General features: G+C 46.0%; 1 protein-coding gene across 1 annotated transcript in view; it reads right to left on the reverse strand.

Annotated features, from left to right (window-relative positions):
* Nucleotides 1-928: 928 nt before the first annotated feature.
* Gfpt2 (glutamine-fructose-6-phosphate transaminase 2) overlaps nt 929-21,806 on the reverse strand; it is a 48,244-nt gene continuing 27,366 nt past the window's right edge. Inside the window, exons 8-19 of the mRNA XM_021651746.2 lie at nt 21,497-21,576; nt 20,896-21,013; nt 16,513-16,676; nt 16,049-16,144; nt 15,860-15,957; nt 15,453-15,573; nt 12,457-12,614; nt 12,114-12,228; nt 9,411-9,538; nt 6,490-6,657; nt 3,653-3,814; nt 929-1,848 (exon numbers count right to left, since the gene is read on the reverse strand). Of these exons, the coding sequence (XP_021507421.1) occupies nt 1,804-1,848; nt 3,653-3,814; nt 6,490-6,657; nt 9,411-9,538; nt 12,114-12,228; nt 12,457-12,614; nt 15,453-15,573; nt 15,860-15,957; nt 16,049-16,144; nt 16,513-16,676; nt 20,896-21,013; nt 21,497-21,576 (1,453 nt within the window). The 3' untranslated portion in view covers nt 929-1,803. The remainder of the gene's footprint in view (nt 1,849-3,652; nt 3,815-6,489; nt 6,658-9,410; nt 9,539-12,113; nt 12,229-12,456; nt 12,615-15,452; nt 15,574-15,859; nt 15,958-16,048; nt 16,145-16,512; nt 16,677-20,895; nt 21,014-21,496; nt 21,577-21,806) is intronic.

Here is a 21,806-nt window from a genome sequence, read left to right on the forward strand (position 1 = left end):
AGGTGAGGTGGCCTAGAGGTAATCATATCCCTGCAGTAGAAAACACACCCAGAGCAAAGTTCTTTGCTTCTAAGACTCATCTCTGTGTTCTCTGACAGAGGAACCAGGAGTCACTAGAGATATGGTAGATCCAGGCTGGTCAGGAAATGTACAGGTTGGATCTGGAGTGGAGTGTAGTATGAATCAGGAAGTACTTACAAAATACACAGACAGACCCAGAATGATGGGGGAGGAGGTGTCGGAAACACAGAGGCCAAGACAAACAGCTCCCAGCAGCCTCCGCTAGGATCTTAGCAAATAGCACCTGACAACAGCACCTTGGCAGAGACTAAATCTGGCACTGACTGCCTCGGGTAGGTTAATATCAGACCAAGTTTCACACCAATAGTTAACACGATAATGTCAGTAGTTTGTGTCCTTGAAATGAGGTGATGAGAACATTGCTCTTCCTCCCAGGTCCATAAACCCATTCTAAGGAAAACATCAACAAACTCATGGGCATTCTACAAAATCCCTACCTGTGGTCCTTAACACTTAAGACATTAAGTTCAGGCCTTTACAGAGTGATTGGGTCATGAAGGTACAGCCCTCACGAATGGAATCAACACAATTTAAAAGAAGCCCTGGGAGCTCACTTGCCTCTTGCTCAGTGAGACGATACAAAGAGACATTCCGGAAGGGACCAAGAAGCAGGCTTTCCCACATACTAAAAGATCAAGTGCCTTGATCTTGCATTTCTCAGCCCCCTAGAGCAATGAAAAATACCTCTTAACAAGGAGTAAACACAACACAGGGATGAACCACTGGGGGACACATTCAACTCCTATCCAAACTGTACCACTAATGATGGACTGTTCCCACCAAACACTGCTCAGACCCTCAGATATAAGAAAATGAGGTTAACTGAATCCAAACAAACAGGAGGGAAAAAAGTTGCACTGTCTTTATTGATGTAAAATTGCATAGTACATTGATTGTGCACGCTTTTAAATAGAGCAGGGCAGGCCCCAAGAAACCACCCTCTTGTATGGGGCATTTCAGGCTGGTTTTACTATGAGTAGGGAGCAGGGACCAAAGTGCTGCCAGGACTTTTTTTTTTTAAAAAAAAAAAAAAAAAAAAGAACCATAATCTGACTAAGCAGAAGTCAGAGAGCTAAGGGATTTGAGCCCATCTGAGAATACTGAAAGGAGCAGAGACTTTAACTGGGCTGAGGGGAGGCATAGGAAGAGGGTAGGGGGACTCACTGATGTCAGGGGACAGGGGCAGCTTGTGAAGGGAGGAAAAGGAGAAAGGAAACAAAGGGCTCATGCCTTGTGCCCAAAACTGAGATGAATGACAGTCGCCAGGGGTGAGCCCAGAGATAGTACACCGGGTAGCCCAGGCGCATGGTCTGGGCGTTGCCATGGCTACAGAATGCCACATACTAGAAAAATAACTTAAAAGCTATACAGTCATCATTATAAATATTTTGTCTTTCAAAACTAGCTAGTGTCGGTTAAAAAAAAAAAAAGGTTCACAGTTACTCTGCAGAGAGCGGTATCTCTATTGCACAGTAGTGGAAAGTCTGCTCTGATCCCCGTGTGTGTGTAAACAATTCCTTCTCCTAAGTGACTTCAGGACACAGAGAAACAGCATTTGCTGTAAGCAAAGCACTTGGGTACAAGGCACGTCAAAGCTGTCAAGCTGGGAGCACAGGAGACCGGTGGAAGGCCCACTTCTTTTCCCACGTGGCATCTCTGCAGTTGGTTCGGGTCTTGAATCAGACTGCAGGTGATGATGGTCTTGTCACGGAAGCCCTGTTCTCATTCCACAGTGACAGACTTCGCTAGGTTTCTGGGGAAGTCAACCTAAAAAGACAGACGGGAGGGCACAGGATGAAGCTCACTAGATAGGAGGCCCTGCTTAGCAGGCACGAAGACGTGGGTTTCATTCGCAATACCTCACGAAGCAGGCACGGAGGTACACAGACTTGGAAGTCGGGAAGATCAGCAGCTCACGGTCAGCCTCTATTATACAGTGTCTCACGGGTGTCAGCAACATGCTGTTCCTTGCCAGTCACCTCCAGCCGTAATCTATCTGAACACGTAATCTATCTGAAAGTGGATTTTTCTTTTTCTTTTTTACTGCAAGAAGCTCCCTTTAACTGTTTACTCCACTCAATAAATAGTTATCATAAATTGACATGTACCCTGTAGTGTTATTTATATATTTTAAAACAGGCGGGTTTGTGGGTGCTGTTAAAAAGAAAACGTCACTTTTCAGTTACGTATGATGGTGCTCTCTTGTAATCCTAGCGCTCGGAGGCTGAGGCAGACAGACTTGAGTACAGGCAGCCAAGATCTGTATAACGAATGCAAGGCCAGCCTGGGCTACATAGCAAGAGGCTATCAAAAGGAACATGCAGGGGCTGGAGAGATAGCCTAGTGGGCAACAGTTCCTACCGTTCTTCCAGAGGGCCCAAGTTCCAGCCCTACCACCTATATCACAACTGCCCGTAACTCCAACTCCAGGAGATCTGAGGCACTCTTCTAGCCTCCGCAAGAAAACTTGGAAGGCAGGAGGATCAGAAGGTCAAGGCCAGACTCTATCACATAGCAATTTGTTCAGTATCTCACAGGTGCCAGTACCTGCTGTTTCTGCACTAATGTACCCAAAACCACAAACACACACCAGTTAAAAACAAAGCTTCGACAGGCAGTGGTGGCTCACATCCTTAATCCCAGCACTCAGGAGGCACAGTCAGGAGGATCCCTGTGTTCAAGGCCAGGCTGGTCTACAGAGTGAGTTTCAGGATAGCTAAAGCTACACAGAGAAATCCTGTCTCAAAAAAAACAAAAAACAAAACAAAAAAGAACAAAGCTCCAGCAAAAAGAAAATAAAAAGAGAAAACAAGCAAAAAAATCCACTTTTTTTTTTTTTTTTTTTTAGGATGGGGTGTAACTTAGAGATAGTTGTTTGCAAAGCAAATATAAGACCTTGGTTTGACCACCAGCACTGGAAAAACTAATTAATGGAAAAAAAAAATTCACGTTTTTAGAAGGATGCACATGAATTTCACAAGACTTGTTATTCTGAGTAAAAGCTGAGAAAAAAATATGATTGGGGATGGGTAATAAGGTGGTCTTCTACTTGGTTTGCAAGAAGATGTTTTGTTTATATGTTAAGAAAAGATAAAACAAACGCAACAAAAAGTTATCAAGTATCAACGTGAATGATACACATTTAGGTGTCTGGGACATTATTCTCTGTACTCTTATAATTTTGTAAGTTTCTCAAAATAAGATTATAACACAAGCATCTATCTTTTGCACAGTTAATTGTATTCTTACACATTTGCTAAAGAGATCACAAACTGACTCTTTTCTGGGGTGTAAGTTGGATGTCAGCAGTCTCAAAATGTCAAATCATTTTCTCCACAGTGATAACTCTTAAATGTGGGACAAAGATGTGCGTACAAACACATCACTGTGGTATTATTCATAAAATGAAAAACTGGAAACAGCAAACCAGTTAGGCAGTTGTCCAGAAAACCATGTTAAAATGTTTGCAAATGTCATCAGAGAGATGTCTCAGTAGCTAAGAGGGTCTGAGAAAGAAACTTTAGCTTTTGGTTTCTCATCTTTGCTGTGTTCATGTAAATCTTAGACTTACGTCATAGCCTCGGAGGACAGCCAGGTGGAAGGACAGAAGTTGGAGTGGGATCACGCTCAGGATGCCCTGGAGACAGTCCACCGTGTGGGGCAGTTCAATGGTTTTATATGCGAACTTGGAACTCTCCGTGTCATCCTTGGAACACAATATGATTGGACGACCCTAAAGCAGAGAGAGACGCTCATGAAATACCGTGTCTCTGAAAGAAGCAAACCCTCTCCTACACTCTGCATAGTTTCTGGGAGTTTCTCAAGTCAGCATTACCGTAGGGATGATATATCGATCCTTTGACTTTGCTAGAATTACCAGTGAGGTCCTGAGCATGCCACATGTAAAGGGCAGTGTGCGGTGATTCTTCCCCTTTCCTGGTCAGGTGACTGCGCCTTGCACCATCATTCAGCATCCATTTGTTGACTGGCTTCACCAGTGCCTTGTCCTGACCTACTCCTAACTCTAACGGTCTTCATAACGCAGTGATAAGAATAAAATCATGAACAAAGATGAACTGAGGACATGTGGATATTAGATGTGGAATTGTGGATATGAATATGTGGATAAATGTCACAGGGGCAATAAAACACGAGTGAGAGATGTTGATAAGTTTTATGATGTTAACACTGACTGTCAGTTTGACCAGGTCTAGAATCACCTAGGAGACAGGTGATTCTAGGAGACACCTCTGAGGGATTATCCAGAGTATGTCAATTGCGGTGGAATAACACATTCTGAAAGCGGGTGATGCCATTCCCTTGGCTTTGGTCCTAGATGCCATAGAAAAGAGAAAGTAAGCTGAGGGCCAGAAAATGCGTTTTGACTAGCTGCTTCCTTTCTCAAACTCCTGCCACTGATGGACTATAGCCTTGAGCTATGAGCCCAAATAAGACCTTTAATTGCTTTTATCAAGGTATATCAAGGTATTTTAATCACAGCAACCAAGAAGTAACTAAGCAGGGACTGTCTCTGACATGAACTGATTGGCCTGCTCTTTGGTCACCTTCCCCTGAGGGGGGTGCAGCCTTACCAGGCCACAGAGGAAGACAATGCAGCCAGTATTGATGAGATCTGATAAACTAGGATCAGAAGGAAAGGGAGGAAGACCTCCCCTATCAGTGGACTTGGGGAAGGGCATGCGTGGAGTAGGGGGAAGGAGGGAAGAGATTGGAAGGGTAGGAGGGAGGGAGCTATAGGGGGATACAAAGTGAATAAATTCTAATAAATAAAAATTAGCATTTAAAAAAGAGAAATAACTAAGAAGTTTGGAAGGGCAAAGCCAAGCAAGCCAGGTTTATAGCAAGTTCAAGCCAGCTTTGACTACACAGAAAGAGTCATGCAGCTTTTTGCATTGGACTATGAAACAATTTGCCTTAAAAACCCCTATCTTCCCCTCAAAGCAATAGGAAGAGCCAGTGTGAAGGCTCAGAGGAGAGAATGAGCTTGGCATGAGTGGGAATCAGGGCAGGGAGACCACCTGGAACACGGTGGGATGTGAGAAAGGGTCCCATGATGCAGAATGGGAGAGGTTACCGTAGTCTGACAGGAAGCTGTGAGAGGGTTTTCAGAAGACAATGACTCAGTTACAGCTTTATACTAGCTCTCGAACCACTGCACTGAGATACGTGTGGCCGTGGCTGGCTGGCTGGCTTTAAGCATCTTGCTGGATATCGTCTACCTGTGACTTCATGAATCTACACAGTTTCGGCCCTCCTGTCTCCACGAGGCCAGAGAATAATATATCTGGCGGGTTGGTTCCCGGGAGGAAGCCGATCTACCTTTGGACTTTGAGCAGTTGGAAGCGCCACTGTTCACACTGGGTCCCTTAGACTATATGTGAGTTTATTGCTAATAAGATAACTCAGTTCCAGGATGGGGACTGCCTATGCTGGAATGATAAACTGGTTAGAGAGTTGAGGCTGTGAGTCACGAAGAACAGGAGTGGGGCTGGAGAGCAAGTTCTACCACATGGTCAATGAGTTACCCAGCCACATCTGCTTAATGGAACCTTTCCTGCTTAAAGGAAAGTCTTGAAGGGAGCTCCTTGGTGACACACATCAATGTACTTGGATGGGACTCAGTGCAAGGACATAGAGGCCCCCTATCTGGGACCCTCAGACTATGGCTCTTTTCCCTGGGGCAGGCCCCAATTTGAATCCATTACAACAATACTTTAATAGTAAATGTTGCACTTTCCTAGGTTCTGTGAGAGAATTACGGAACTTGAGGGGTTTGGGAACCTCCAAATTTGCAGCCAGTCTGAGGGTTGGGTGCCCCTTAGTTCCTAATGTGGGGGTTCGGATGGGAGGGCAGTCTCATGAAGAACTGCATACTCACCCTGGGAAATGTGATTTAACCCTGCAAAGTCAGCATCAGAATTACATTACAGCAACCGTGGGAGGAAACTCCACCCCTAGGAGACTACCTTGGAAGCAGCTCCTCTGTCTCCAGCCCTAGGATCCAGGGCAGCTCAGTGAGGGTCTGCTCACTGGCCCTCGCTGAAGATCTGAAGGATATGACCTCAGGCTCACTGGTTCCCTATCAGATTTGCACGGCATTCCAAAAGGTCCCAAACGGCCAGTGAGATGACGTGGCGGATATGTCTCCGCCCACAAGCCTGAAGACCTGCGCTCCAGCCCCAGAATCCACAGGACAGAAGGAGAATAAGTAGCTCCTGCGAGCTCTCCTTTGTCTTCCACATGCCAGCCATGGCGTGTACGTGTAAAAGATGAATGTAGAAGAAAGGGTCAGGATACCCACAGGCAGCAGTGGAGGCAGTGGGTAAGGGGGGCATGAGCGGTATGGAACAGGAGAGCGGAGACCTCAGTCCCTAGGAGGTCCCTCACCTGGCGGGCAGTGACCTGCTGCAGGGCGTTCTGGCATTTGGCAAAGCAAGGATCCTTCATGATGACCATGATGACCGGCATCTGTTTGTCAACGAGCGCCAGGGGCCCGTGCTTCAGCTCTCCAGCCAGGATACCTTCTGAGTGCATGTAGGTTATCTCTTTAATTTTCTGGGAAGACAGATGTTGAGATCAGTGTCACAATGGGAAGGCAGACGGGCACATAAATGGGTCAACAGTGACAGAGCATGGGCTGCTGTCCAGAGAACGAACAAAGCCCAGATCACAACCTTGCAGACCCCAGGCTGACAGTGACACCTCTCTTCAGTTCCATGCACAGCCATCACTCAGTCCAGTTTGCCTTCACCCCCACCTCCACCCCCTCAGCAAGCCACGTGGCCTCCCCAGTTACCACAGATAATGGTGGCATTGTATTCTGCTTAGATATGCTCTTCTTCAATTAGCTGGTTAACCATTCTCCCACTTTTAGATCCTTAATCACATCCAAACAGTTGCTTAGGTTGACCTATTCAGTAAATTCCCACACCCTGGGCTGTTGTTTGAATTGTTTTCCCCTTTGATCGGGTAGATCCATTTCCACTCATCGACCATCAAGTGGTCTTCATCACTGCGCTGATGAGAACGTTACAGAAAACATTCCTCCAAGAGTCTAAAGCTAGTTATTTGGGTCAGGCAAGCCCTGTGAGGAATGAGGCTCCTCCTTGGAGACCACAGACAGCTGGCGAGCTGGCCTCCGAGTGACCACACAGGGGCCATTGACTTGTGCCAGCAGCAGCCCTAAACACTCCTTTCTTTCCTCAAAGACCAATGTGGAGACAAGTTGAATATCGTCTTTCATCAGCGATGCTTTGCCGCCACAGCTGACCCCACAGCCAGAGAGCAGAACTAGCAAGAGGCTGAAAGTTCACCCTCCCGGTCTTGGCCCCCGGATGCCCGGCTCCCTGTTCCCTAGGCAAAAGTCACAATGAGTTCACAATGCAGAGATTTGGCTGGTGCTGTAAGATGCACCAGTGGTTAATCCTTATAGTCAGCTCGCTGGCATTTAAAACTCCGTAAAAACAAACTCCTAGGCACATGTGTGAGTCTTTAGGTAGGGTTAACAGAGGAGCCCCCATCCTAAGTATGGGTGACATTGTTCCACGGGCTGGGGCCCTGGCCAGGATAAAAAGCAGGAAGTGAGCTGAACACCAGCATCCATCTCTCTCTGGTCCCTGACTGTGGGCAATATGACCGCCTACCTCGTGCCTTCTCTCCCATGACAGTCCCTCAAACAGGAGACAGAACAAACCCCTCCTTCCTCAAGAAGCTTTTGTGAGGTGTTTTGTCTCAGCAGGAAAGTAACTGACTCATGTTCGATCTCTGCCCCTTTTATTTTTTAGCGTATAGTCCCTAAAATCTTTACAATGGTCAAAGTGAGAGGCATCTTTCCTTGCTAATGATAGCTACAGGATAGGTGTCTACTGTCTAGAACCACAGGTGTAGATGGTTGGGATTTTCAATTTTACAACAACTCATCCTTGTCATTCGGACTCCGGCTGAAGACTAAATTCATCATCAGTGGCCAACGGCGAAATCATTTAAAAATTATGTAGGGAAGCCTCCTTAAAAATATAGAAAGATATCTGGAAAAGCTTCTAGATCACTGAACAAATGGTCCTGGGAGAGTGGCACGATTAACAGTGACAGGGAAACTCCACATCCCTTTCCAGACCCCTTGATCCATACATCTATCCCTGCATCTGGGGTTCATCAGGATCCTTGGTCACGGCCTTTACAATGAGCCAGTAACCTGGGGGAAGAATTAATCTGCCCGTGTAGAGAGTTGGCGCTCAGTGGTCAGGTTACTGCCACCCACAACCACCTATAACATTCCCTGAACGTCTTTCCTGAGCCACCCATCTGCCGACAGGGTATGATAAGAAGAGGAGCCGAGACGTTGGCACCCCTGTCGTGGTTCACAGTGCTGTCTCATCTGGAGTGTGTGACCCTCTTTGCCTTGTGTGAACTTTCTGGTGTATGAACAGTAAACCACTAATGAGAAACGTGCAAGCTCAGAATCAGCTTTGCTAGCTCTTCAGTAGCTTGACACCGCCAGCACCTCGCCTCTGCCCCAGCAGTGTTCCCTCACATTTATTGATCATTTATTGTCACGGGACCAAAGAAAACCCAGAAATTCGGGCTCATGGCTTGTGGGAAGGCAAGCTCTGGCCACTTTGGGAGTTTGAGGGTCACACAAGGACGATCTGTAGAGATCTTGCAATTCTCAACTACCAAAATTCTTTCCCTATGGGTTGCAGGTGGTGGTGGGCCTGAATTTGGTTCAGTTCTCCTACACAATCTGTGTGTGCATGCGTGCATGAGTGTGCGTGTGTGTATGTGTGTGTGTGTGTGTGTGTGTGTGTGTGCACCTTGGTGTCATTCTCTTTGGTTTTTGAGACATGGTCTTTACTGGGACATGGTACGCTCCCCCTGGCAACCCTCTCTCCACCATTTAAACTAGACTGACTGGCCAGTGAGTCCCAGAGATCCTCCTGTCTCTACCTCCCCAGTGCTGGGATTACAGGCACACACCAGTCTTTTTTTACATGTAAACTGTCATAGACCAGGCACATCAGGAGCTTCACCCACTAATGCCTGCTTCCCTTCTCCCCAGTAGACTGAGAAAAACTCCCTGCGGACAGACACCCTCTTCGCTCATTTTTGTGACAGCAGTGTAAGAGCCAACACTCAACACAGGCTCAGAAAGGAGCCCAGTGGGCTTGTAAACCTTTCCTCCCAACACTCCATGTCCTGCTCTCCTTCCCTCTGGCTTCTTTCTCTATCTCCCAAGCCTGCCTTCGTTCTGCCCCAGGAGGCTGTGCAGTGAGTCACGGGAGATGGAATTTGGGCACAGAGGGACTCACCAAGGCTCCTTCCAGGCATGTGGCATAGTTGTATCCTCGTCCCATCACCAGGAGTGACCTTTGTGTGTAGAGCTCCAGGGCCAGGTCATGGATCTTCTCATCCAGAGACAGTACTTCTTTGATCAGCTCTGAGCAATGCAAAGAGACAGGGAGAGAGACAGTCTCTCTGACTTCCAAATATTCACAAGGAAAGTCCTCGGCTATAACAAGGTTTAGAAACTCAGGTCTGTGATAACTTGGGAAAATGGCCAGGAACTTGTCTGCTTGGCAGTTCCTGTTTGTGTGAGTATATGCTTGGGAACGTCTGTACGGTAGGCTCTAAGCTCTCACTTGTAGCTCCATGTTACAGGAAGTAAACCAAGAACCAGAGAGGTGAAATCACACCCTAGGGACACACAGGACCGAAATTCCAAATGAACTGCCTCAGACCCAGCCCAGTGTAAGTCAGACCTACTGTGGTCAAACTTCCTGGTCCTGGGACTCCTTTATACTCTTACAAATTCTTATAATCCTCAAGAGACTTTGCTCTTGTGTGAGTGATAGCTCTCAATATTTACTGGATTTGAAAATAACACTAATCATCTGGGTGTGGTGGTACATGCCTATAATCCCAGCACTCAAGAAGCAGAGACAGGTAGATCTATGAGTTCAAGGCCAGCCTGGTCTACACAGTAAGTTCCATGACAGCCAGAGCTCCATAGTGAGACCCTATCTCAAAAAAAGCAAACAACAACAAAGAAGGAAGGAAGAAAGGAAGGAAAAAAGAAAGAAAGAAAAGAAGACTAATTAAAAACTTTTAGAGTGCTTTGTCACTCATTGGAATAATAAATAATAATAATAAGCTATAATGATACATTTCTGGAAAAAAATGAGTGAGATGAAAGGCATTTGAAGGGTTCTAGCAAGTCCAAGTATAGCAAACATGGCCCTGGCAGGCCTTGCTCCACTGCTTCTTCATTCCCTATTTTGCCACTTTCTTCCCCTGAGGCTGACCACCAAGGTCCAGCTATCAAAGTATGAAAGCCCAGCAAGCAAAAGCCTTTTGGCTGTCTTAATTCCCTTTCTCCTAATTTCCCGTTTTCTCTTTATAAACTGCCATTCACCTACGGGCCATGTCTGTACCCTCTCTATCCAGAGGCAGTCCTTTGTCCCTGCAGGGCAAATATTCTTTCCCTCCCTTCCTTGTTCCTTTCCCCTTCTCCCTCATTCTCTGTCTCCCGTCTTTGTCCCTTATCCCTGCCCCTTGTCCCTCTGGGGCAAATAAATCTCCTTTGTGCTAAGAACTTGGTCTTGGGATGTCTTGTGCTGATTCTGGTCCTTTCAGTATTGTTGGACATCTTTTTAATTTTTCTGTGTTTGTTTCTGGAGACAGGGTTTCTCTGTGTAACAAGACCTAGCTGTACTGGATTCACTTAGTAGACCAGGCTAGCTTCGAACTTACAGAGATCCACCTGCCTCTGCCTCCCAAGTGCTGGTGTGCCACCACACCTGGCTTTTTTTTTTTACATCCCAGCACTTGAGAGACACAGGCAGGTGGATCTCTGTGAGTTCAAGGCTAGCCTGGTTTACAAAGTGAGTTCCAGGACAGCCAGGGCCATTACATAGAAAAACCATGTCTTGAATAAAACAATAACAAAAAATAAAATAAAATAAAAAATTTATTACATGCATTTATTTGCGTGTGTGTGTGTGTGTGTGTGTGTGCAATGTCAAGTGCACTGATGTTGGAGAACAAATTGCAGGAGTCTGTTTCCTTATACCACATGTGTTTGGGTAGCAAACTGTGTCACACTTGGCAGCAAAAGCCTTTACCTATTGAACTGTCTTGTCAGCCCAACATCTTTATGTATCTTTTTAGTGTCTGACTTTTTAGTAAAAGGGTTGACACCATCTCTGTTTCTGCATTTAACCTATTATCTTTTTGGTCGTTTTTATTGGAGTATGTAACCAAGTTTTACAAAGATTTCTATTTGGAAAAGGTTTTCAGACACATTGGCATGTTTTGACTCTGCATCAAACAAGAAGCGATAGTTTCTTAAAACCGGGAGTTGCAAGTGTAGAATCTGAAACATATAGATGAAGTTTCTCTACTTTGTTACATTTGGTCTGCTTTGTACTTAAATGGCTCTTTCACACAGTTTGATGACATCATGCAAAGGCCCAGAGCTAGGCCCAAATCTAAAAATGGAGACATTTAGCTACAAAATTTATTTTTACAAATCACCTTGTTAAAATCACCAACTTCTTAGTTTAAAAAAAAAATCTTCAAATTTGGGAATTGGTTAGGTACAGACAAGCTTTTTAAATTCTACGTGATGACTGAAAAGTTGACCTTTATGACTGGCAACAAGTACCAATGTTTGTTTTCTTTGAAGGGCTCCAGTGCAGGCTAGCTTGCCACACAGGGGCTGAGGCAGTCGGAGAGGAGGGAGGATGATGTGGTCAGATGCAAAGGTCTTAGAGCCCTGCTGAGGACTGGCATTTTAAATCTTGGCCTAGCAGGATTTGATAGACAGTTTGGGGAGTCATGGGGAAGGGTGGTGGTGCTGGAGAGGGTCGCGAGGGGGTAGGATTTATCGTTGGGTAGAAAGATCTGGAAGGAAAGAGTCATCAACAGCATCCTTTACATGAGAGTAAAGGAAGAGAGTGACCCAGAGGAGCTTTTGGGTTTGAAAATACAGAAAGCCATATTCTGGGACTTACCAGGTAAAGATCTGAGGCCCCGGATAATCTCCCGCCTCCTGTTCTGTAGAGAAATTCGGTCTTCAGACATCATCAAACCAAACATCACCAGAGAGATGAACTGGCTGGTGTAAGCCTGAGGACAAAGGGGGCGCATGAAAGACTTTAGACAGCGTCATCAAGGGAATTTAAGGAGATAGGAGAGCTAAACAGCCACACAGACCAAGACAGGAAAAAGAGATAATGACACAATGAGGAGGAAGGGAGAGAAGGAAAGAGGAGGGGAGAAGAGCTAGGTGTAGCTGCAAGAGCACCCATCTCTCCGTGCCACCAGCTGGCTTCTCCCCAGAGAACACAGTCGTACCTTGGTGCTGGCCACCCCGATCTCCGGCCCCGCATTGATGTGGACACCGCAGTCGGTCTCCCGGGAGATGGAGCTGCCCACAGTGTTGGTGATGCCCACAGTCAGCGCCCCTCGGTCCTTACAGTATCGCAGCGCCAGGAGAGTGTCTGCCGTCTCACCTGTAACACCGGGGTGACTGTCAGGGAGCACATGCAGGGCCAGCTGCCACACCCACGCCAGCGTCGCCATAGTAGCATAAGCTACAGGGCAGGGGATATGATTTCCCCGGAAATAATGTCCCCTGGAAGGTCCCTGGCAAACTCATCCCACTTGGAAAAGAGACGTGTTCTGAGATTTCTACGCTTCTTCAGTTGTGGCTCTGGGGCTGGAATAATGAATTCTTTGATCTTTCCCTGTGACACCTAAAACAACACAACTAACTTTACAAAGAAATTTATTATTAGTAGATTGTTAAAGGCTTTAATAAAAATAAGTTTAAGGAAAGTAATGAATTAGATTTAGTATTAATAGGCATTAAGAATAGTAAAATAATAATAGGCTCCTTCTTAAAAAATAATAGCATGAGAGGTGTAGCTGGCGGGAGTTTCCCCCTCCCTTCAGTGCCTTGTTCCTAAAAAAGATCATAAATCTTGGGGAGGACATATGGGAGGAGGGTTAACAAAGGTGTAGTTAGATTTTGATATAGAGAAGGACTTTGGCAGGCATCTGACTTAGCTCCTGACTTTCCTCTTCATTGGTTAGCAATAATAAAACTATATTTGAGGTTTTCCTTTGTTTGCTCTGATCAAAAAGTTTTTAGGCCAAGATTATTCGTGGGTACTGCTTTATGTTTGACTGCATTTTAAGTTAAAATGTAAACTTTATATTCTTGGTAAAAGTCTAAATGTTCTGGGAAGTATGCCAATTTTAAGGTGCCTTTTGTGAAATCATTATAAAAATACTAGCTTGATTTCAGTAAAGTTGCAGCAGAGTCAAAACCATCAAGGTGTCTCTGTCTGTCAATTCTTCGCCGAAACCGTGTCTTCCTGTCTAAAGCCTTGTTCTCCCGCGGACGACGGGAGCCCGACTAGGCCGGTCCGTGGCAGCCAGCCAGCACCCTCTTCTCCCCTGCTCCCTCCTCATTCACCCCTACTCCTCCTGCTTGGGAATTCAAAGCCTGGTCAGGCTCTGGAAAAGAAAGCACGGGTTCAAACACCTTCCCTGTCATTTCTTAGACTGACTCTCATTACTATTTACGTAGCAAACACTTTCTCATCCCCTGTTTCTTTGAATCCTCATGTGAACTCCCGGGGGCCCCTATTCTCCTTTCCCTTCAGGATGAGGAGTTCAGAGAAATGGGACTCAGTATCTCCATTCAGGCCTTGCAGCTGGCTCTGAATGCCCTTCTAGGTCTCTAGGCTGCCTGGGTAGAATTTGCTGAGGCTGAAACATTGAAAAGCGAGACTGCCCACATGATGCTTCCCAAATAGAACCTGCTTGAAGGAAGAAACATTTCTTGCATCCCCCCAGTGTGGACTCAAATAGTTTTTCTAATTAGGCCACCTCAATGGGTTTATGCCTACACTGGCACCAGCTCGTCAATTTTAAAGAAACCCAAAGCAAAATGAGGCTGACTACAACATCAGACCCAGTGAACTCCCAGCCCTCTGACTGTTCCACCCTCGTGGCCGCTGCTCTTGGTTGTGCTCAATTTGGTTCCTGACCTGTGCCCCAAAACTGCTGTCGCCGGTGCTTCCAGATGATCTGACTCCCCTCTCTATCCTTTTCTTTGAACTTCTGGGTTTCCTGCACATGACTCTCAAGTCAGCATCAGGAAGAGTGGGCAGAAAAGGAAAACGATGCCACTACCCATGTCAGCCTCGATCCTGATTCTGGAAGATTTCTGTGTGCTTAAATCTCATTTTTAAAAGCGGATACAGTCTGTACAGAGACCAATGTTCTGCCACTGCGTGGTTTTCACAGGAAACCTACTTATTTTTCTGTGACTTTCCCTACCCATTCACAAACTACACTTAGGTTCTGAGGGGAAGGTCAACCCCAAGGCAGTTAGTCTGTGAGATGGTGGATGGGTCTGTACTAGTTTTTCTCAGCCTGTCATCAAAACGGACATGGCATTAAAAGCTCAAAACGGAAGCGATATTAAAATACTCCCTAGGATGCTAGAACGGTCAGTTTTCGGCTGGGAGAATGCCGCCATGGGTATTTTATACTTTGTTGTTTCACATTCTGAGTTATCTATAGAGCTAGATGGCAGGATGTTTGGGGTTGGCATCAGCTTCCAGGTGACCCAGAGCGAGAGATGGGTGAATCACAGTACATGGATGACCCCTCAACCAGAACCATGTCTTCCCTTGCACAGTGTGGATCCCTAGGGCTCAGACACAGAGCCCACCACCGACTAACTGTAAAGATGTGACTCTCAACTCAGCAGAGATTTCTTTTTCTCTTCTAAATTAAGTACACGAAACATTTAGGAGCACATTGGTAAGTGTTCTCAGAATGGCAGGGGAAGCCATAGGCAGTCTCTTGGACCAAGCCAGCTTCTCCTAAGTCTTGCAGGGAGCTCTATGGATGCAGCTTTTGTAGGGCATCACCCATGTTGGGAAGGGCTATGCAGCTCCTTTAAGTCACCCATGCTGCTGTGGTCACCTCAGTAACCTCCCTAGCTCACTAAGCTAGCCTTGGTCTGCCATTGGCAACCCGCATGATGAAAACATGTTTGATCACAACACCATACAGCATTTATTAATAGATGCTTTTGGTATTAATAGATACTGTTGGGATACTATTAATAGAAACTTTTAGTATTAATAAACACTTTTAGGATACTATTAATAGATACTTTTAGAAGTTTAAAAGACCTGGTACATGAGAGCATGTGTGGGACATGGCAGATGCATAGAGGATTCACTGGAAGAAGAGAGAGGGTGGTGTATAAAGAAGAGAGCTTGGAGATGAGCCAGTGAAGACCTTGCCATGCTGCTGAACTCCCTTACCTGATTGGCTTATGAAAAAGCAAACGTCATCCCTGAACACGGGTGTGTTCCTGTCCAGAAAGTCACTGGCAAGTTCAACCATCACAGGGAGCTCGGTCAGTTCCTCTAAAACTTGCCGTGTCTGGAGCCAAAAAGAATGAAGACTGAAGTCAGTGAGGGGCCTTATAGGGAAACAGGGCACCTGGGCTTCGGAGGTTTGTGACACGGTGCCTTGCTGTCCCAGCAGTGTGGGACACTCACAGATGACCTTTCCAGAAGAAAGGGCTCAGTGCACTTCTCAAGCTGGCTCATGGGAATGAGGATAAGCACTTGGTCAAGTTCAGCGGCCAGTGCGTCATGACCAGTGTCTTCATCTTGACTGCTGTGAATTTCCCAGGACTACCCACGGTCAGGTGCGTTACACTTACAGCCACAGCGGCATGGTAGCTGGTTCCACAGCCAATCACAATGAGCCTCCTGCATCGTCGAATCTCCTTCAGATGGTCCTTCAAGCCACCCAGGAGCACTGCAGGACACAAGGCAGGGTATTAATGCTAAGTCTGCACATGACCTCATTCAGTGGAGCAGGGCATGGACAAGGGCTTCCGCCCAGTTACCTGTGTTGGTCTCAAAATTCACCCGACCCCTCATGGTATTAAAAACGGATTCTGGCTGCTCAAAGATCTCCTTCTGCATAAATGCACTGAAGTTACCTGGTCAGGGAAACATCCACAAGGTGTTAATTTAGATACATTTTTACAGCTTAACGGAACCAGGAAACGTTTGGCCAAGCTTTGTGACTTTTGGCCAAGATGTCACCATGCCACGGTCTCAGCATTACCCATAAAGCCCCCCAAAGATTTTAAAGAGTGTCTGTGGGGGTTTTCCTGTCTGACGCTATGGAAACAAGTCAGATGAAAGTGGGTCAGACACAGTGACCATCTCCAGTTTATACATTAGACCCTGCAGCTTTGGGTAGTCAGGGACCCCTCCATCCTCTGTCCCAACCCCCACCCGAGAGCACCTGCTCTTGAAGGCAACTGCGAGGGGAGTCTTGGAGGAGAGGACAGAGGACACCTGCCTTTCATTATTTGCTGCAGTTCCATTTGCAAGGTCTGGATGGCTCGGGAAGGGTCATCAGTAGCTGAGCGCTTGACTCGGTGAATTGAGAGTTTCCCATCAGCCACTGCGGCGATGTCATCATCTTCTAAAAAGATGACCCGGTTGGTGTGTTCTATGATGGCACTGGAAGGAAGGAAAAAGACATCAAAGGTCATATTCCAAACTTGAAAGTTACAAGTCAGCAGCGACTTGATATTTCTCTAGCATGGGATCCTCATCATTTTAGGCAATAAAATTATATTACAGTAAAAAGATCCACAGGCAAGTCCTCCCATATCCTCCATGCCTCTCTCTGCCCACAATTATTTTAAAAACTAACCTTGAGCTTAACCCATTATAGAACTATGAAAACACACCATTTCTTCAGTAAACATTTCTACTCAATATCTGTAAAAACTTAAGGACTGAATTTAAACCTATTATAATACCAACATTCTCTTCAAACTTAACAATTCATCTTTAAACCACCAAATAGCTAATGTGTTCAAGTTCCCCCCAGGCAATCTCACGAATGTCTTTTTATAATTGGTTTCTTCAAATAAGACACAAAAACCATGTCACCTTTGGATAAGGTTGGAAAAACATACACTACCCTGATTATATAAAGGGAAAGAAATAAGCACTTGCTTTAAACCTGAGTAAAATCTAGCTTCTAGACTCTTGCTGTTCTAGTTGGCTTTAGCTTTCAACCTGGCACAGCCTAGAGTCACCTGAGAAGGAAGGAGTCACGGTGGGACTGCCCAAATCAGATGGGGCTGTGGGTGTGGCCGAGGGGGGTTGTCATAATTACTAATTGGTGGAAGAAGGTCCTCCCACTGTGGACAGCACTCTTCCCTGGGCTGCCTAAGAGAGCTAGCTAAGCAAATCGGCAAACTGAGCCAGCAAGGGGCATTCCTCCATGGTTTATGTTTCACATTCCTGCTTGAGTTCCTGCCCTGACTTCCCTCATTGACGGGTGGTGACCTGGAAGTGTAAGATGAAATAAACTTTTTCCTCCCCTAAGTTGCTTTTGGCCATCATGTTTGTCACAGCCGCAGAATGAAACTACAACACTTGCCAATGCTAGTTTACATTATGTTAAACAACATCTAGGAAGCAGGGGTATGCGAACAAAATCCAGAGAGCAGGAAGCCCATCACACAAATAACCCAGCTTCTCTCTCTCTCTCTCTCTCACACACACACACCTTAAATGTAATCATTATTTTATCCTGCAAAACAAATATCAATCTATTATCATCCATTAGGACCCCTAGCCCAGGAGCCAGCTCACCTTTCTCTTTTATTAGTCCTGGGCCCCAAGGATACTTAAATAACCTCCCTGAATCCTACCCCATTTCCTCCTCTGTACAACAGGAGCTGGCACTGTACCTTCACCCAGGCCGGAGCAGGGCACTCACCCTGTAATAGAACATGGTGCTCTTGCCCCAAGGGCTCCTCATTTGTCTTCATGTCTGCGAGGGTCACTTTTGTTTTCTTCTCTTTCTGTGTGTGCCAACGAACCCAAAATTCATGTGCTCACACTATTTGGAGGTGGGGATGATCAGGTGATGGGACCGCTCACAGATTCAGAGGTTATCAAGGAAGAGGTGTTGTTGTGAAAATGAACTCTCTCTGGCCCTTGAAAGCCTCGCCAGATGCCAGTGTCATGCTCTTGGGCTTCTCCATCTCCAGAACCATAAGCTAAACAAACTTCTGTTCTCTATACATTGTCTAGTCTTAGGCATTTTTGTTACAGCAAAGGAAATAGGCTGAGACAGTTGGCTTTCGGGTTTATAGACTAGATAGTGGATGTGGAGGAGTGAAGTAAGAATGTCCCCCGTAGGCTCATATATTTAAATGCTAAGTCACCAAGAAGTAGAACTCTTTGAAAGAATTAGAAGGTTAGGAGGTGTGGCCTTGTTGGAGGAAGTACGTCATGGAGGTGGGATTTAAGGTTTCAAAGGCCCAAGGCAGGCCCAGTGTCTCTCTGCTGCCTGAGGATCAGGACATAGAACTCTCAGCTACTTCTCCAACACCATATCCGCCTGCATGCCGCCATGCTTCCCACCATGATAGTTATGGACTATGAAACTGGTCATAGTATCTTTTTACAGCAATAGAACATGGACTAAGACAGTACAGAACTGCATTTCTATGTGTGCATGTGTGTTTCAGTGTTTGGGGGGGGGTGAAAGAGAGAGAGATACATAGGGAGAGACAGAGATAATGTGGAGGCCAGAGGACAGCACTGGGTACTGTATTTCGCTTTCCACCACCTTTTGTGCATGTGTGTAAGTGGTATGTGCACATTCCCATGCGTGTACAAAGTCTGGGCGTCCTACTGTATCCCCTCGAGACAGGATCTCTCACGGAACCTAGAGCTAGGCTGGCAGCTACGGAAGCCCCAGTAACCCTCCTGTCTCCACCCCTCACACTGGCAGGGTTACAGGAACACAAACAGCTACGCATGGCTTCATATACATGAGTACAGGGACTTGGAACTCAGGTTCCCACAGCACCTGCTCTCACTCACGGAGCCACCTCCCCAGTCCCCACCTTGCTTTTTCTGTCTTGTTTACTAGTGTTTTTGCTTGTTTTTGAGACGGGGGTCTCTAATCGGTGTGGAACTAGTTTGGCTGGCTAAGGAGCCCCAGGGACACATCCGTCTCAGCTTCCCCAGGATGTTAAGCACGCCACCAAGCTCACCTTTTTTTTGGGGGGGGTGTCTAAGGGATCAAACTCAGGTCCTCACACTGGCAAGGCAAGCACTTTACCAACTGAACCATCAGTCCAGCCCTAGAATCATTATTTTAAGTTCCAAAAAAACCCTATATATATGGTAAAAGGATTTCAATCACAGCATTATATGAGCAGATTAATTGGAGGAGAATCAAGATTTTCTTTTTTTTTTTAGACAGGGTTTCACTGTGTGGTCCTGACTCCCCTAGAACTCGCTGCGTAGACCAGGCTGACCTCAAACATAAGAGACCCACCTGCCTCTGGGATGAAAAGTCCTGGGATTAAAGGCGGCAGAGAATCAAGATTTTTAAAAACAATTCTTAACTATTAATTTGAAAACCTAATTCCAAAGCGGGGACATGGTAGCTCATGTCTGTAGTCCTATCTCTTGAGGGCTGAGGCCTGAGGATTGCTATGAGTTTTGAGATTGGCTTGAGCTACAGAGTGAGGCTCTGTCTCAAAACAAAATCACTTTTTCCAATAGTTTTTGTTTTGTTTTGTTTTGTTTTAAGGCAATATTACGTTTTCCTACCAAGGAATTCGAATTTTTTATTCAAATCTCTTCTTGTGACTTGTCATAATCACCTGTAAGTCATAATCACCTGTAAGTCTCCTGTTTTGGGTCTGTCTGTGCTGAATTTATTCTGAGAGATTTTGTTAAAGTGCAGTTGTTTTCACTGTAGTCAAGTCTTCTTTTGTTGTTCATCAAATGTTTGCTAAGAGTCTACAGTGCTTAGTCATGTGAGAAGTTTCTAGAAGGAATAAGGCAGGCACGGTCCCCGCCTGGGCAGCTGACAGTGTAATGCTGATTGCTGCAATGTAAGATTCCCACATCTTTATTCTGTGGGAGGCTGCCAGCAGTACAGCTTGTCAGCGGGCTGTAACCGGGTGTAATTATATTGCCCACGAACACCATTTCATCTTTCTTCAGGCATCCTTGCCTTTTCTAATTTTAGAAACACCTTTCATAGGAGTTTTCACGGACTATAAAGTAAGCACTCAGCGATCTCAAGCATTTCTTTGAGATAAGAACTTCAGCAAATTAGAATGCCCAGACACTAATTATAGGTACCAAAATCTGTTTCAAATAGTAGCTCTTTCCTTCTGCTCACAACCTCTTCTCTTTCCCATCTTCTTCCCCTGCCCTAACTTTTCCTTTTCTGTGTATGTCTCTAAAATGAATTTACTTGGGCTGGTGGAATGGCTCAGTGGTACTTGCCACCAATCTGACAACCTCAAATCTTTTTTGTTTTTGTTTTTGTTTTTTCAAGACAGGGTTTCTCTGTGTAGCCTTGGCCGCCCTGGACTTGCTCTGTAGACCAGGCTGGCCTCGAACGCACAGAGATCTGCCTGCCTCTGCCTCACTACGTGCTGGGATTAAAGGAGTGCACCAGCACGACCAGCTGACAACCAAAATTCAATCCCTGGCGCCTACAAGGTAGAAGAAAACCAGCTCTTGCAAGTTGTCCTCTGACCTACATACGTGTTTCAAGTACACATGTGTGCGCCCACGTGCTTGAATGTATGTATACACACACACACACACACACACACACACACACACACACACACACGGTGTTCAGACAGATAATGCCAGGAAAACAATGACAATGCTTAGCTACCTTGCGTCAGAAGCGAAGAAGAATTCTACGGCTTTGTCCCCCACAGCATGCAGGCAGGTGGAGCTGTCCAGTCTCTTCATCCTAGTCTTACAGATATTCTTCACATTCTCAATATTGCCTAGTAAACAAAAGATTGGTTTGCAAAACTCGGTAGGCTGCTCTATTTGCATAACACGTGGCAAGGAACCCGTTTCTCTCTTTTGAATATTGTGTGGGAGAAATCTGCAATTTTTAGCTAAGGCTGTGCCAGCCAAATCACGTAAAAAGCTCCTCAAATAGCCCCAGTAAGCGCTGAAAGAGCATTTAAATGGCTACAGTGGGAGAGCAATGCAAAGGAAAACAAACCAAAGAAACTCAAATCAGGGCACAGTTACCAGGCTCCCCAGCTGCCTGCTGCTCTATTTCTGTGCGGGTCTCAGAATATTCACAATGAGATGCTTTTTTAAAAGATGGAGCTGAGTCTCTGTCGCATGAACGTTTTTTGAAACCCAGAGCCACATGGCAGCTGGGTGGTGATGGTATGTCTGCCTCCAAGTGGAGCCGGCTGCAAGGGGACAGCCACCCTGCAGCAGCTGACTCTTTATGTCCCCAGAAAACTCACATGTCCGATAGAGGATGGGGATCTGCTCTGTGGACAGTTTGTATTTGCTTCGTACCCCGATGAGTAGTGGGCTGCCTCTCCTGCAGAAAGAAGATATCAAGTGATCTGTCATCTTTGAGACCCCAGGCAAAACGTCTTCCTAACCTCTTGGTATACCCTCCAAACCAGTCCTATCCCTGGAGCCAAAGACTGGGTTTAGGTCACACAGAAGGGATGTCTTGACCGTGGGACAATGTTTTCTAGGTTTGGAGCAGGAGCCAACAGACTGGCCTGCAGAGGTCGGCTCACTCACTCATCCAAGTGCCTGACC

The sequence above is a fragment of the Meriones unguiculatus genome, chromosome 11, assembly GCF_030254825.1.
Source record: "Meriones unguiculatus strain TT.TT164.6M chromosome 11, Bangor_MerUng_6.1, whole genome shotgun sequence".
NCBI classification, from domain to species: domain Eukaryota; kingdom Metazoa; phylum Chordata; class Mammalia; order Rodentia; family Muridae; genus Meriones; species Meriones unguiculatus.